We start from the raw sequence: 16,899 nt of genomic DNA on the forward strand, positions 1-16,899 counted from the left end.
CCGACGTAACGTCACGTCCGACGTCACGTCACGTCCGATGTCACGTCACGTCCGACGTTGCGTCATGTCCGACGATGTCACGTCACGTCCGACGTCAAGTCCGACTTCCCGTCACGTCCGACATCACGTCCGACCTCATGCCACGTCACGTCCGCCGTCACGTCAGGTCCTGTCATGTCTGACGTCACGTCACGTCCGACGTCACGTCACGCCCACCGTCACGTCACGTCCGACGTCCGACGTCACGTCCAACGTCACGTCACGTCCGACGCCCGACGTGACATCCGACGCCCGACGTCACTTCACGTCGTCACGCCCGACATCACGTCGTCACGCCAGACGTCTGACGTCACGCCCGATGTCCAACGTCACGCCCGACGTCCGACGTCACGCCCCTACGTCCGTCCGACGTCACGTCCGACGTCACGTCCGACGTCATGTCTCGTCATGCCTGACGTCACGTCCGACGTCACGTCGCATCACGCCCGACGTCACGTCGCGTCACATTCGACGTCACGTCGCGTTCTAGTCACGTCCGCCATCACGTCACGTTCGCCGTCATGTCACGTCCGACGTCACGTCACGTCCGACGTCACGTCACGTCCGATGTCACGTCATGTCCGACGTTGCGTCATGTCCGACGATGTCACGTCACGTCCGACGTCAAGTCCGACTTCCCGTCACGTCCGACATCACGTCCGACCTCATGCCACGTCACGTCCGCCGTCACGTCAGGTCCTGTCATGTCTGACGTCACGTCACGTCCGACGTCACGTCACGCCCGCCGTCACGTCACGTCCGACGTCCGACGTCACGTCCGACGTCACGTCACGTCCGACGTCACGTCATGTCCGACGTCACGTCCGACGTCGCGTCCGACATCACGTCCGACGGCACGTCACGTCCGACGTCACGTCACATCCGAAGTCACGTCACGTCACGCCCGACGTCACTTCACATCCAAAGTCACGTCACGTCACGCCCGACGTCACGCCATGCCCGATGTCACGCCATGTCCGACGTCACGTCTGATGTCGCATCACGTCCGACTTCACGTCACGCCCGACGTCGCGTCACATCCGATGTCGCGTCGCGTCCGACGTCACGTCGCTTCCGACGTCACGTCACGCGTCACGTCACGTCCGACGTCACATCCGCCGTCACGTCACACGTCACGTCCGCCGTCATGTCGCACGTCACCACGTCACACGTCACGTCACTTCCAACGTCATGTCGCGTTCGACGTCGCGTCAGACGTCGCGTCAGACGTCGCGTCGGATGTCGCGTCGGACGTCGCGTCGGCCGTCGCGTCCGCCGTCGCATCCGACGTCACGTCCGGCGTCACGCCAACGTTACATCACGTCCGACGTCACATCACGTCCGACGTCACGCCATGCTCGACGTCACGCCATGTCCGACGTCACGTCTGATGTCGCGTCACGTCCGACGTCGCGTCATGTCCGACGTCACGTCCGACATCACGTCGCTTCCGACGTCACGTCACGCGTCACGTCACGTCTGATGTCACATCACGCATTACGTCACGTCCGACGTCACGTCACGTCACGTCACACGTCATGTCCGCCGTCACGTCACACGTCACCTCCGACGCCACGTCACACGTCACGTCCGACGCCACGTCACTTCCAACGTCACGTCGCGTCGCGTCAGACGTCGCGTCCGACGTCACGTCGTCACGTCCGACTTCTGATGTCGTCCGCGTCTGATGTCGTGTCGGCCGTCGCGTCCGCCGTCGCGTCCGCCGTCGCGTCCGACGTCACGTCCGGCGTCACGCCAACGTCACGTCACGTCCGACGTCGCGTCACGTCCGACGTCACGTCACGTCACGTCCGACGTCGCGTCGCGTCCGACATCACGTCACGCGTCACGTCACGTCCGACGTCACGTCATGCGTCACGTCACGTTCGACGTCACCTCTGACGTCATGTCACACGTCACGTCCGACGTCACCTCCGACGTCATGTCACACGTCACGTCCGACACCACGTCACGTCCGACGTCACGTCGCATCCGACGTCGCGTGACGTCTGACGTCGCGTCCGACATCGCGTCCGACATAGCGTCCGCCGTCACGTCCGGCGTCACGTCCGACGTCGCGTCACGTCCGACGTCGCGTCACGTCCGACGTCACCTCACGTCCGACGTCACGTCCGACATCACGTCGAGTCGCGTCGCGTCTGAAGTCACGTCGCGTCGCGTCCGACGTCACAAAGCGAAAAAAGGCTCAAATTACCATAAAACAAGATTTTTCAACCAAACAAAAGCATTGTCTGACTCAACTTTTTCTTCTGCATCACTATTCTGAAGCGAAAACGTGTGATTTCATTGAAATAGTGAGTGTTTTAGCTTCAAATTCGCGCAAAAAAAGTGCTCAAATACCCTAAAACAAGCTTTTTAAACCAAACAAAAGCATTGTCTGACTCAACGTTTTCTTCTGCATCACGATTCTGAAGCGAAAACGGGTGATTTCGTTGAAATAGTGAGTATTTTAGCTTCAAATTCACGCAAAAAAGGCGCAAATTTCCCTAAAACAAGCTTTTTCAACCTAACAAAAGCATTGTCTGACTCAACTTTTTGTGCTGCATCACTATTCTGAAGCGAAAACGTGTGATTTCATTGAAATAGTGCGTATTTTAGCCTCAAATTCGTGCAAAAAAAAATACTCAAATTACCCTAAAACAAGCTTTTTAAACCAAACAAAAGCATTGTCTGACAACTTTTTCTTCTGCATCACTATTCTGAAGCGAAAACGTGTGATTTCATTGAAATAGTGAGTATTTTAGCTTCAAATTCGCGCAAAAAAAATGCTCAAATTACCCTAAAAGAAGCTTTCTAAACCAAACAAAAGCATTGTCTGACTCAACTTTTTCTTCTGCATCACTATTCTGAAGCGAAAACGTGATTTCATTGAAATAGTGAGTATTTTAGCTTCAAATTCGCAAAACGCTGCATTTCACAGAAAGGACTTGTAATCGCAAAAATGTCACAAATTGGCCTAAAACAAGCTTTTTCACGAAGCAAAAGCATTGTCTGACTCAACTTTTTGTTCTGCATCACTATTCTGAAGCGGAAACTCGTGATTTTGATTGAAATAGTGAGTATTTTAGCTTCAAATTCACAAAACGCTGCATTTCACAGAAAGGACTTATAAACACAAAATTGTCTCAAATTGGCCGAAAAAAGGCTTTTTTCACCAAACAAAAGCATTGTCCGACTCAACTTTTTGTTCTGCATCATTATTCTCAAGCAAAAACGCGTGATTTTATTGAAATAGTGAGTATTTTAGCTTCAAATTCGCAAAACGCTGCATTTCACAGAAAGGACTTGTAAACGCAAAAATGTCACAAATTGGCCTAAAACAAGCTTTTTTCCTCAAACAAAAGCATTGTCCGGCTCAACCTTTTGTTCTGCATCACTATTCTGAACCGAAATGGCGTGATTTTATTGAAATAGCGAGTATTTTAGCTTCAAATTCGCAAAACGCTGCATTTCACAGAGAGGAGTTGTAAGTGCAAAAATGTCTCAAATTGGCCTAAAACAAGCGTTTTTCACCAAACAAAAGCATTGTCCGACTCAACTTTCACATTTTACCACTTACAAAGCTTTTGTCCGCAGCCTAATGGAATACTGTTCTCGCCTCTGGGCTGGTGCTCCTGCCTCCCACCTTTCTCTTCTTCACGCTGTAGAAACCAAGGCATTTCGCATCATTAGCATCTCCCGAAATGAGGCTGTCTTTGGGCCTCTCACTCAATCACCGCAGGTTGGTCGGTGGTCTTTCTGTCTTCGACTGTCTCCTCTCCAGCCTCGCCCCCCCTGCTCTCTCTGTGATTTGTCCCCACCACATTTCCGCAGGGCGCTCAAAGTCCGCCAACAACCCCCTTCTGGTAAAACTACCAATATCACGAATCACTGCTCACCTTCACTCTTTCATTCCTTTTTTTTTCAGCCTTTGGAATAAACTTTGGAATAAACAAACCCCTGTGGAAAGAAACATCAGTTAATGGATCCACTAAACGATTTTCCAAGTTCAGAAAGGAAATCTGTATCGTCGAAAACATATTTAGACATATCGGAAGCCTATGGGCAAAGCATCACCTACCGTGTACCTCAAAATGGCAGATTTTTGGCCGCCATATTGGTTTTCTGAAACACATTGTTGTGGACAGAAATGAATTCAGCCCCCTCGAAAACCCTACAAAAGACTCATTACAAGCCATATCTGCGCACAATTTACGGCCCACATACCGAAATTGAAAATCTTTGGCCACCATATTGGAAAAAATGGCCGCTGGTGGCCATTTTTGGGAGGAAAATTCTGAAACTTGTGTAGTCGTGTTTTTGACCATAATTGACTCCTATGATGCGTAGCAACCTTGGTTATTTCGTAAAAGTTGTTTTTTGAAACGCCCTACTTACTTACTGAAATACATTACATACGCTGCCTGCTCAGCGTCACGTGTAGCAAACAACTTACTCTTACAGATCACTGTTGCATGCCAATTTAACCTATTGGAAACACATGGACCATACCATGCTTACCACAATCTAACTTTGGATCCCCCCTCCCCACCCCCTTTCCTCATAACAACATGTTCGATACACTACCACTGATACTAACAGGAAATGTTACAAACCCGATCCTGGTAGTTAAATACCATGAGTGAGGTGAGTGTGCATACCTTCAGGACAGCCTTCAGCCCATTCATCAGCAACCTTGCTGCTTGCACATGGCAGAAGTACATGGAGAAAATAAATGCAAAATTGCTTCCACTTCAGTACGAAGCCCCATGTTGGTTGCTGTGGTTTTAAACTCACTTTAAAATAAGTGAAATAAAACTTTTCAAAAATTTCAAATTGTTCTCACTCAGATTTCAACATCACAGTAATGTTATAAAAAGTGTAAACACCCACACACTCAATAATCTTTTATGGAATGTTTCTTAATAAAAAAAGCAATGATTTGTAATACTGGTTACCACCAGGGGGGTGGGGGGGGGGGCTGTATGTTAAACATTTCCATAGAAAGAAGTGTGGGGTCTTCCCCCCACCTTGAATCGCCTCTCTCAGATACGTTACCCTGACAGAAACCACCCTCGGTTTAGGCAACATGCAAAATTTGGTTGGATTTGGTAAAACAGTTTTAAAGTTTTTGAGGCAAAAACAAACAAACAAACAAGCAGTCATAGACTGGTACTTACGAAATCGTCAACTTGACCTCTCACCTTGTCTAATTAAACTATCTTTAGAGAAGGTAGCGACACAAACCAGAAGTTTCTACGATGATTCTGTACCAAACCATCAAAAATCGTAACGTCGACCGAAGAAAAAATCTCCATTTCTCCACGCAATTATTTAATATTATTTCAAAGTCACAAAACCGTAATATTCGGTCATCCACCAACAATCTTTACATAATCCGACGGCTTAGCGAGTCAGGCATGCGACGATAACCTTTATTGGGATAAAAATGACTTTTAAACACCATCCTTATCGAAAACACCATCAGCGCGCACACGGAAAACCTTTACGTGACTCAACGATGCCTCTGCTCGAGCGTGCTGCACCACGTGACGAGCCGTGATGCGGCGAGTGAAATATTTTTATACAATCTTAAAACGTCTCCAAAACATCCGATTTTTACCAGAATTTTGACAACCGAGTTTTAAGCGTCCTAAGCGATCGCAAAAAAGGAAGACAAAATTAAAATCGAAGTTAAAACGAACTCGTAACGTCGACCGAAGCAAGAATACTCCATAATCTCCTCTGGAAGAAGTCTTTTCTTTCAAGCTTCTAGGTCTCACTATCTGCCATGACCTTTCCTGGGAAAGTCACATTTCCAACCTCGCCTCAAAAGCCAGTCGCCGACTGGGAATCCTCCGTCGTGCTAAGTCCTTCCTCGGCCCTCTTGAGCTCCTGACCACTTACAAAGCTTTTGTCCGTAGCCTGATGGAGTACTGCTCTCCCCTCTGGGCTGGTGCTCCTGCCTCCCACCTTTCTCGGCTTCATGCTGTCGAAACCAGGGCATTTAAGATCATCGGCATCTCCCGCAATGAAGCTGAGTCTTTGGGCCTCTCACTCAATCATCGCAGGTTGGTCGGTGGTCTTTCTGTCTTTTACTGACTCCTCTCCAGCCTTGCCCCCCCCCTGCTCTCTCTGCGATTTGTCCCCACCACATTTCCACAGGGCGCTCAAGGTCCGCCAACAACCCCCTTCTGGTAAAACTACCAAAATCACGAATCACTGCCCATCTTCACTCTTTCATTCCTCTTTTTTCTCGCCTTTGGAATAAACTTCCTCACTCTATTCTTTCCCATTCTTCCCTCCAGGCTTTCAAAACAGCTGTTCACCACCACCTCTTATCTTCCCCCATCCAAATCCTCGATCTTTTCTACCCCCGATAATCCACCCAAGCCCACTTCCTTCAATTCTCCTGCTTTCCTTCCTGAAAGTCCCTGAAATGTCCATCTTCTCTTCGCCATGTTCCCCATCCCATCCCCATCCCTCTCCCTTCCACAGTTCACCTAATGTGTCTGTTCCCCACTGTTTTGTCCCTTCCACTCCCGCCCCTCTTGTCTCATGCCTCCTTGCTGTGAGTTGTGTGTTAGCTCTCATACGAGCCTCGACCAAGGTATACAAAAAAAAAAAAATTTCTCCACATGAATTTACGGAATTATGTTTGACCTCACTGTGACCTTGACCTTTGACCGATTTTGACCAAAATCTAATCAGCACTAGCCATCACCCTCCTGAATCACGTGGTGTAATTTGACATTGGTAGCTTCTTCTGTTCTCGAGTTATCGTGCCTACAAACAAACAAACACACACACAAACACACAAACAAACAAACAAACAAACAAACACACAAACAGATGACGGAAGTCATCAATATACTTACGAAATCTTTAGATTTCGTAAGTAACAAGCAGTCATAGACTGGTACTTACGAAATCGTCAACTTGATAACTCGAAAGATAACTTTAGCATGTGCTTGCAAATATTTCGGAGTACAGGTAACGATGAAATCTTTAGATTTCGTAAGTAATAAATATACAAATTCACTTTTACAGTAAATATTCATTTTGGATTTAGGAGGTTGCCCTCACTACCATTGTTCTTGTTTTCTTGTCTTTGACAAGGAATGACTTGGCTGTGGGAGTGTGGGGGTGCTGCAGGATCTGAAGCTATTTGAGTGTCATGCCCTCAAGATCATAGGATGACAAGGTGTTTTGTCGATGTCTCTGCTGTCCCTGAAAGACCAAATAATTAAATATCGTACATCGATACCTCATGCAAGACAAGGTTAAAGTACACCGTATCAGGCAGGGTATGCGATACCAGAAATGAACTTCAAAACAATTAAGTACCAGGAGTGTGGTAAAGTACCAATCAGCTCACTCGCGCTTGCCAAGCCAGCCGTTCCTCATCAACGGTTTCGAAGGCAGTGCTTAATCCGCTTGGCAACCACTCGATCCAATAAACTTCGTAAATGAACACCCCTGTACTTGCATGAACGAGATTACTTACTTTCCAGTTACCATTCTAATTTTTTTCATCACTCTATGAACTGGAACAGCACTCGGTAGAGCACACGTCTCCACCAGGCTGAACAGTTTATGTTATGTATCCCACTGAGAGTCTGGATCTGGGTCTGGGTCTGGGTCTGGATCTGGATTTGGATCTGGGTCTGGATTTGGATCTGGGTCTGGATTTGGATCTGGGTCTAGATCTGGATCTGGATCTGGGTCTGGATCTGGGTCTGGATCTGGGTCTGGGTCTGGATTTGGATCTGGGTCTGGGTCTGGATTTGGATCTGGGTCTGGGTCTGGATTAGGATCTGGATCTGTGTCTGGATTTTGGTCTGGGTCTGGGTCTGGGTCTGGATTTGGATCTGGGTCTGGATTTGGATCTGCGTCTGGATCTGGGTCTAGATCTGGGTCTGGATATGGGTCTGGATCTGGATTTGGATCTGGGTCTGGATCTGGGTCTGGGTCTGGGTCTGGGTCTGGGTCTGGGTCTGGATCTGGATTTGGATCTGGATCTGGATCTGGATCTGGGTCTGGATTAGGATCTGGATCTGGGTCTGGATCTGGATCTGGGTCTGGATCTGGATCTGGGTCTGGATTTGGGTCTGGATCTGGATTTGGGTCTGGATCTGGGTCTGGGTCTGGGTCTGGGTCTGGATCTGGATTTGGATCTGGGTCTGGATCTGGATCTGGATCTGGGTCTGGGTCTGGGTCTGGATTAGGATCTGGATCTGGGTCTGGATCTGGGTCTGGATTAGGATCTGGATCTGGGTCTGGATCTGGGTCTGGATCTGGATTTGGGTCTGGATCTGGATCTGGATCTGGATTTGGGTCTGGATCTGGGTCTGGATTAGGATCTGGGTCTGGATCTGGATTTGGGTCTGGATCTGGATTTGGATCCGGATTTTCACCAAAATTAAATCAGCGACGCGACGCCCTCCTTTGCTGAGGTCACGCGTGTATATCGATTTAGAGATTGCTTGTTGTTCTCGCATTTCAGATCACCATTCCGGAAGTCATGAAGTTACCCCCCATCGCCAAGCGGCGAAACTGTGACGGCGCTGATTAAAATCCTCATCCAAATGGATAATGTTCACGAGAATCTCCATGTTTAATTCTGCACTTGTTATAAAGATGGGTAGCGATATCTGAGTGTGTTTTAATATTGTGTTTGAGTTTTCATTAATACTTCTGCCGTCTTTTTGTATAAATATGTTGCACAGAACTACCTCCACTTAAGGTGTATTGCAGGATTTTTCATCGAGCTCAGCATAAATTCTCCATCACACATTTATTGGAGAAAGTTAATGTCCTTACCAATGAGGATAAGTCATGGAAAATAATCAAACGATGTCTGATGAAACAAGCAAAGAAGAGAATGATTAAGAGGTACAAACAATACATCCGCAGGAAGGATCACAACGTTGGCCAATTTATTTAAAACGTCGTCTGTCAAGATATTCCAAACTATATCCTCATCTTTGAAGAAGTTGTTTTGTTTTTTTAAAATCAAAGCAGAACAATGTAGTAACTTTATCAGTGAGTTATTTCCTTGTATAACGAACGAGCACTTCGTGCATTATATTTAGTTTTAAGTTAGCTTTTCCCTCTCACCTTTTTAAATCTTTTTTTTTTTTGTAACCTCCAAGTAATCGATATAACTAAGTAATCGATATAACTTTAAAGATAACTTTAGCACGTGCTTGCAGAAATTTCGGAGTGCAGGTAACGATGATAATTATTTGTGTGCGAGAAAGTTGCGAGAAAGACATGGCGGCGTCGAGTTCGTTGGACCGTGATGTGAGCAGGCAGGACCAAGAGGAGGAAGATGATGATGATAATGATAATGGTGATGATGATGTGCCGCATGAACAGGGAGAAGTGAAGGATTTAAACGACGAGAAGGAGGATTCCGAGTCGGTTTCCTTTAAGGATTTGGTGAGTTTGCTTCGATGACATCAAACTGATCTGCGACTTGTTCAGCATTCGGGGCTCCACGTGTCTCGATCATGTACGTGATGGTTGGAAACCTGTTTACAGTTATTTACATGATGGGTTAGTGAAGTGGTGAGCGCGTATTTTGGGGGATCATGTGTGTGCAGACAGAGTGCAGGGTGGCCTGAAAGGTAGATTACCCTTCTGCAGTGAAGTATTGGTTCTTGAACTCTTAAAATACAGGGTGAGTCAGAAGTAGTGCCCGATTTCTGTCAGTTGATTGTTTGTTTTCCATTTGTATTATAGTGTACAAGAAGGTATAAATAAATGAATGACATGTTTATCTAACCATTTATTCAAGAAAAAATTATTACGGAACTGTACCAAGCTGTTTTACTTACAATTCTCAAAGTGCCCTCCCTTGTGAACGATGCATAATTGCAGCCGAGCAGGCACAGAGCGGTACACACGTCTGCAAAGTTCGATATCAATTTCCTCAAACTTTGCAGTGATTTGAGCCTTCAATTCCTGAATGGTACGAGGCTTTTCACGATAAACTCGAGGGGGAGCACTCGGGAGAGAGCAAAACCTCCGCCGCCAATACTGCTGGGTCACTCAAGTGAACCTTGTATCTTATTCATTAAGTATGATGTCAACAGTGCTGACAGTTATAGTTATTTTCTCCAACATTTTTTTGTGGGGGGGGGGGGGGGGTTGGAAGTCACTTAAAACATGCAGAAATGCAAAAAAAAAAGAAATCGAAATTTTGTTGAAAAAAAAAGTTGCAAAAAATTTTTTTTCACTAACAATTATTTTTTTGGGGGGGGGGTTGGAAATCACTTAAAACATGTAGAAATGCGAAAACACAAAAATTTTTCTCTAACAATTTTTTTTTGGGGGGGCGGAGGGGTTGGAAATCACTTAAAACATGTAGAAATGCAAAAAAAATTTCCCTTTTTTGGGGGGGTAACAATTTTTTGTGGGGTTGGAAATCACTTAAAACATGTATAAATGCAAAAAAAAAAATTCCCTTTTTTTTTTGGGGGGTAACAATTTTTGTGGGGTTGGAAATCATTTAAAACATGTAGAAATGCAAAAAAAAAATTTTTCTCAAACAATTTTTTTTTGGGGGGGGGGGGTTGGAAATCACTTAAAACATGTAGATATGCAAAAAAAACTTTTTTTCTCTAAATTTTTTTGTGGGGGGTAAATTTTTTTGGGGGGGGTTGGAAATCACTTGAAACATGTAGAAATGCAAAAAAAAAAAATTCTCTATTTTTGGGGGGGTAACAATTTTTTGGGGGGGTTGGAAATCACTTAAAACATGAAGAAATGCAAAAAAAATAAAAATTTCTCTAACAATTTTTTTTTGGGGGGGGGGACCAAGTCCAATATTTAATGGCATGATCCTTGGACCATACCTAACCCCCCCCCCCACCAAGTTTCGTCAAAATCCGTCGGAGTTTTTCCGTAATACTGTTCACAAACAAACAAACAAACAAACATAAAGGGGTGAAAACAGTAACCTCCATCCATCTTCGAAGATGGCGGAGGTTAACAAGGTCTTTCATGAGCCCCCAAATAAAGAAATCTGGAGGTGTAAGGTCTGGGGAGTGTGCCGGCCACTCGATCGGACCGCGGCGGCCGATCCACTTTCTGGGAAAGTTTTCATCAAGCCACTGACGAACATAACGTCCATCATGCTGGAAATACCAGTCCTGATCTTGTACCCTGGGCCAAAAGAAAGTTTGCAGCATATCCAGGTAAATTTCTGCAGTGACAAATCCCTCAAAGAAAAAGGGTCCAATTATCCCGAATGGAGATATGGCTGCCCAAACTGTCACTCCAGGTAAATTTACCTCCTCCTCAACTGTCACTCTTGAGTTATTCGCAGCCCAGTAGACACAATGGTGTCTGTTAATTGTGTCATTAAGCTTAAAACGTGCCTCATCTGACCACCAGATGTTGTCGAGCATCGTGTCCTCTTCGTGAAGTTTAGCTAAGAACTCTTCGCAAAATTGAAGACTGCGGTCGTCATCTCCATCATGAAGGGCACGCATTAAGCGTGGAATGTAAGGTTTCCATTTTTTTCTGGTGAAGGATACGGATAACACTTGGTTGGCTCACTTCCAACTCTGCAGATAAACGGCGAATTGACTTTTGCGGACGTTGTTCCAGTCTTCTGATGGCTTCTTCAGCCTTAGCTACATTCGTTGCCGTTTTCGGACGACCAGACTTCTTTGCAGTGGCTACCGACCCTGTTGCTTCAAATTTCTCGACAATCAAGCGTATGTTTCTTCCCTGAGGTGGGTTAATATCGAATTCCTGTGCCAAACGGCGTGCCGCCATCGTTAGTTGTTCATTACATTTGTAGAAATGTTTCACGGCCACAATGCGTTGATTCATTGAAAGGTAATTCATGGTTCAATTTGGTTCAAATTCAGTAACTTTCCAAACTCGCAGCAATAACCTGCAAAACAAAATCAAAAATAAATAAATTACGAAAATTAATAATCTGCAAGACAATTATTAACAACATGATTTCCCAGAAAGAATCTGACAGCCGAAAAAACAGAAATCAGGCGCTACTTTTGACTCACCCTGTATATACAGGTTTTATTGTCCAGTACTTACAATAATTAATCAGTCGTTTTATGTATATGCTCCATCATTATACTGAGTCAGCGTTGCCCCATATCACACGTGTGTATGTTTTCATTTGCTTTTTATGTGGTTATTTTGTTGAAGAGTGGTTATAAAGGTGATGCTGTGTTGAAAAGATCCAAACCAGGTAATTCCACTCCATTGGTGAGAGATCAGGAACTTGGTTGGGGGGTGGGAGACTGAGGTGGAGAGAGAAGCTCGTCTTTGGTGTTTCGAGTTGTGACATGGCATTATCTGCTGTCGTCACGGATCTTGAGATGATTGAGAGTAGACATGTTTGTTTTTGACATTTAAAGATAAATCTGTGTTTACAGGGGGTCACAGATGTGCTTTGTGAAGCATGTGATCAGTTGGGATGGAGTACACCAACAAAAATACAGACAGAAGCCATTCCAGTCGCCTTGCAAGGTACGATCTCAGTACGTATGTGGCTGGAGTTGGGGCTCGATCGGGTTTGTAATTTTTATTTATTCGTTTATTTTTATCGTATGAAAGTGAAACGGTGTTCGCCTGTGAACTAAAGTGCATTTTGTTATAATACTTTTGGAAAATAAAAATTTCAAGGAGATCCATGAACAATTATGTTACTACCTAGAACAGTTATTTTGGTGCGAGAAAGTCTCACTTTGTCCGTCAGAACCAGCAGGAAAATCCTACAATTTATTCCTACATGGTCAGTCTCTGGAACTCCTGCGCCTCACTATCGGCTATGATCTATCTCCCCCAAATTGGAATTCTCAACAGGGCCATGTCCTACCATTCTATGCTTTCAATTGTGTGTGAGGCTTTTATGCCAAAATGTCCTTGAATATGGCTCCCTCCTGTGGACTGCTGATTCCCATCATGCCTTCCTTAAGGCCCTCTGTTGTATTGGATTCTCACATCAGTAATCTGAATCTCTGGGTCTGCTTTTTTTTCTCACTATAGGCAGGTTCATAGGCTTGTAGTTTTTTTTTCTTCTTTTTTTCCCTCCACTATTATAGTCTTACTTCTGCCCTCTCTGCCCAACCACTGGCCCTCTAGGTTGCACCTGTTCTGCCAGAAACCCTTTCCACATTACTCTCCCCAATTCTAAATTAAATGCTCACCTCCAGTCTTTACTACCGCCCTTTTTTTAGGAGAATAATTGGTAATTCTTATCCCCGAAAAATAAATAAACAAACAAGAGTTGAACATTTCGTCTGAATCCGACGAACGCAGTTTGACATTGCACCTTTCAGCTGCTTGTGGTACCAAAGGTCCCGGCGCTGAGGCATATCGCATCTGCGAGCCTCTGACACAACTATATATGAATGCTGATTGTCGCTGTTGCACAAGCTTTGAGTGCATCGATTCTTCATGATGATTGTGGAGTTGCATGATTCTGCATTTGACTTTCACTAACCAAGTCTTATCCCAATGCGAGATAGTGGTACTTGAAGTGCTTTGTCATTAAATTGCTAAATACAATTTGTATGACTCAATGTGTTGCAGGACGTGACATCATTGGCTTGGCGGAGACTGGTTCCGGGAAAACCGGAGCCTTTGCTCTTCCCATCCTTCAGGCTATTCTCGAGGTTCCACAGCGGCTGTTTGCTCTTGTACTCACGCCGACCCGTGAGCTGGCTTTCCAGATATCCGAACAATTTGAAGCCATAGGGTCTTCCATTGGCATCAGGACTGGTAAGACGTAACCTTTTGGATATTACATGTCACAATGGGGAATTGAAAAGTTCTATGAACGAGATCTTCACACTACTCCAAGACACATAGACAACAAGAAAATGAGCAATCAGAGATTGCAGACCCTCACCAGGACTTGTTTGGTGTGGTGTTTGTGTAGTTTTGTGTGGCATTTGTGTTCTGTCATTAAAAATACATAAATAGAACCGCCAGCATATAAATGACTGGCAGTGATGACTGGTTCAGTCATTTCAAAGATTTTTTTGAAGGTTTTTTTTGTTTTAATGTTTTTTTCTTAACAATATGGCTGCCGAATCACGTGACCAATGATGACATGAAAAAAAAAATTATGTTGGCCATTGTATCCCTTGATGACCCTCAAAAATTTTCATACTGATCGGATGTAGCGTTCTACATATGCACCGATGACGTCATAACAAAGGCACTCATGACTTCATAAAAAAAATCACACTCATTCCCATGAGCAGTACTTGCTATGTGCCAAGTTTCAATTATTTTCCTTGTGGTTTTAAAGATGCAGAGCTCCAAAGGTTTTCTGTTTTTCCAATATGGCTGCCACAGCACTTGCCCTATGGCATCATAATTATCATTACAACGTTCTACATGAGTAGTCGCACCAATGGTGAAAATTTTGTCTCAATCCGACAAGCGGTTGCAGAGAAAAACACGAAAGTTCTGTGTGGACAATAATGAATAATGAAAAATAAAATGTTGACAGGTCTTGGACTATTGTGGGCATCTTGTTCATAGAGCTTTTTGAATGTTGTGCAAATGAGGTTAATATCCCATGAAAAGATCATTGTCTTGTTTCCCTCTTCTTTGAACCTTCATTTCTTTAAACAAACCAGCAACAACAAAAAAAACCCAATTTTTAAAAATATATACTGTATATACAGGAAGTGCTCAAAAAAGTGGAACCACCGATGTAAAATCACTTAATAGGGTGTTGGGCCGCCACTTGCGGCCAGTACGGCCTGTACATGCCATGGCATAGAGGCCTCAGCATCTGGACTTTTGCAGGAAGGATGTGGCACCATTTTTCCATGAGAAAGTCAATCAACTCAAGCCTGTTTGATGGAGGTGGAAAACACTCTCAGGCGTCGTCCCAGAATATCCCATAAATGCTCGATTGGGTTCAGATCTGGTGACTGAGAAGGCCATGACGTAGGGATAACATCAGTGTTGTACTCATCAAACCATTGGGTGACCACACATACTCTGTGGATGTGGGAATTGTTATCCTGGAATATACCCCTCCCGGCAGGAAAGAAATGCTGCCACATCAGGTGAAGATGATCGCTCAGTATCATTAAGTCCCGATTGGCATTGACCTTACCTGCTAATGGAATGACTGCACCAAAACCATGCCAGGAAATATGCCCCACCACATTACAGAACCACCAGAACCATTCACTGTTGAAACCAAGCACTCAGGGTGGTAGAGTTCTTTTGGTTAGCACCACATGTGCACCCATCCGTTTGTCGGGAACATGGTGAAGGATGGTTCATCTGACCATATCATATTTCTCCACTGCTCGGTAGTCCGTTGCCTGTGCTTTTTGCACCACTGGACTCGCAAGCATGCATTGCAAGGTGTGGTGAGCGGTTTTTGTGCACTGCAACCTGGTTATTGTATCCTGCTACCCAACTGATGTTATTGATGAAACTGGCTGCTCACTCCCCAGGTTGAAATTTACAGTCAGTTGACCTGCAGTTGTTCGCCTGCTTTCCTTGCACTTTAAATTGATGCATGGATATCATGATCCTGGAGTGTGCGCTTCCCCCCACTGTTGCCCATTGCTGATGTTTTTCCCTCGGAGTTCCATGCCGACATCACCTCAGACACCGTTGCTCGTGAAACATCAGCAAGTTGAGCTGTCTTTGTCACTGAAGCTCCTGCCAACTGTGCCCCAACAATCACCCCTCTTTCAAAGCCACTGAGGTCTCCTCTTGCAGCCATGCTCGCTAATTATGGGCAACCAGATCTGTGCAACATTTTTATACATGACCCTAAGCATGCTGGGATGTTTTTTGCAGAACTAACACATTGGCCACTTGCTTTCAATATTCTTGGTGCGTGCGTGTGTGTGTGCATGCGTGCGTGCGTCCGTCATAACTCAACACTATAAAACCAAGCAGCCTGAAACTTTGCATGCGTACAAAGAAAACTCCAAGGAAGTGCAAGAGTGAAAATTGGATGTTTGGGTTAATGAAAACACCCCTTTTGAAGGTAATCAATGGCATTTAATTATATCCTTCATCAGGTGATCCTCTACCGCCTCACTTTTCAGGGTTTAAACTCGTTTTCCTGGGTAACCTCGCTGGGGTCTGAAGCCGCCATGTGTTTTGGCCTGCTCAACCATGCCTTGACTTGGAACAGGCCGCAACGATTTCTTAACGATAGTTTTTTTTTTTCACTTTCCTCACTCATATTGAATGCCTGTTCATCATAGCTTTGAATCGTTATATGCATCGCTTTTATAAGTGTGATAGTTTTCAAAATAGGAGCTTGGAGTAATTTCATGCATGACATGATACGATTTTCCACGATCTACTCTCACGGACGAATTAAAGTATATCATCCAAATTTTATTTCGGTTTTGAGGATCGGGTATTGTCCAGACTAAATAAGTGTCGAAATCTCTTGTGAAATCTGATAATTTAAAGAAATATCGAGTCTTGTAAACTAAGCCGATATACCTATTTACTTTAAGCAAGCAAGACTATGTTCCCTCCTCCATACATATGCAAGAAAATGTGAAATTTCCAAAGCATTAAACTTATCTCTTTCTACTGTTTGGAGAATTGTATTGAGTGAACAAAAAATTATGGAACGTAATAAAATTAACCAGCTAAATTGAGCTATTTGATTTAATGCATTCACTGCTAGACCTTACGCCCTGTGCCCCAGAGGCACTGCTTATACATAGCATCTGCCAGATCTGCGTCTATTTTCGGAGGTTTTGCGAGGTGCTCTACAGGGAATCAAAGCAAATCTGGTTAAAAAAAAAAGTTATGATGTACCACGTGATGTGCACAGACGAGCAGGCAAAATGGCGGATTTTCTGCAAT

General features: G+C 44.8%; 1 protein-coding gene across 1 annotated transcript in view; it reads left to right on the top strand.

The window, feature by feature from the left end:
* Nucleotides 1-9,234: 9,234 nt before the first annotated feature.
* The window catches only part of DDX47 (DEAD-box helicase 47), an 83,932-nt gene continuing 76,267 nt past the window's right edge, over nucleotides 9,235-16,899 (top strand). Inside the window, exons 1-3 of the mRNA XM_085883103.1 lie at nucleotides 9,235-9,483; nucleotides 12,459-12,552; nucleotides 13,618-13,806. Coding sequence (XP_085739229.1) covers nucleotides 9,277-9,483; nucleotides 12,459-12,552; nucleotides 13,618-13,806 — 490 coding nt within the window. The 5' untranslated portion in view covers nucleotides 9,235-9,276. The remainder of the gene's footprint in view (nucleotides 9,484-12,458; nucleotides 12,553-13,617; nucleotides 13,807-16,899) is intronic.

This window comes from Eptatretus burgeri, chromosome 1, assembly GCF_056783735.1.
Source record: "Eptatretus burgeri isolate ZD-2024b chromosome 1, Ebu_testis_v1, whole genome shotgun sequence".
In the NCBI taxonomy this organism is placed as follows: domain Eukaryota; kingdom Metazoa; phylum Chordata; class Myxini; order Myxiniformes; family Myxinidae; genus Eptatretus; species Eptatretus burgeri.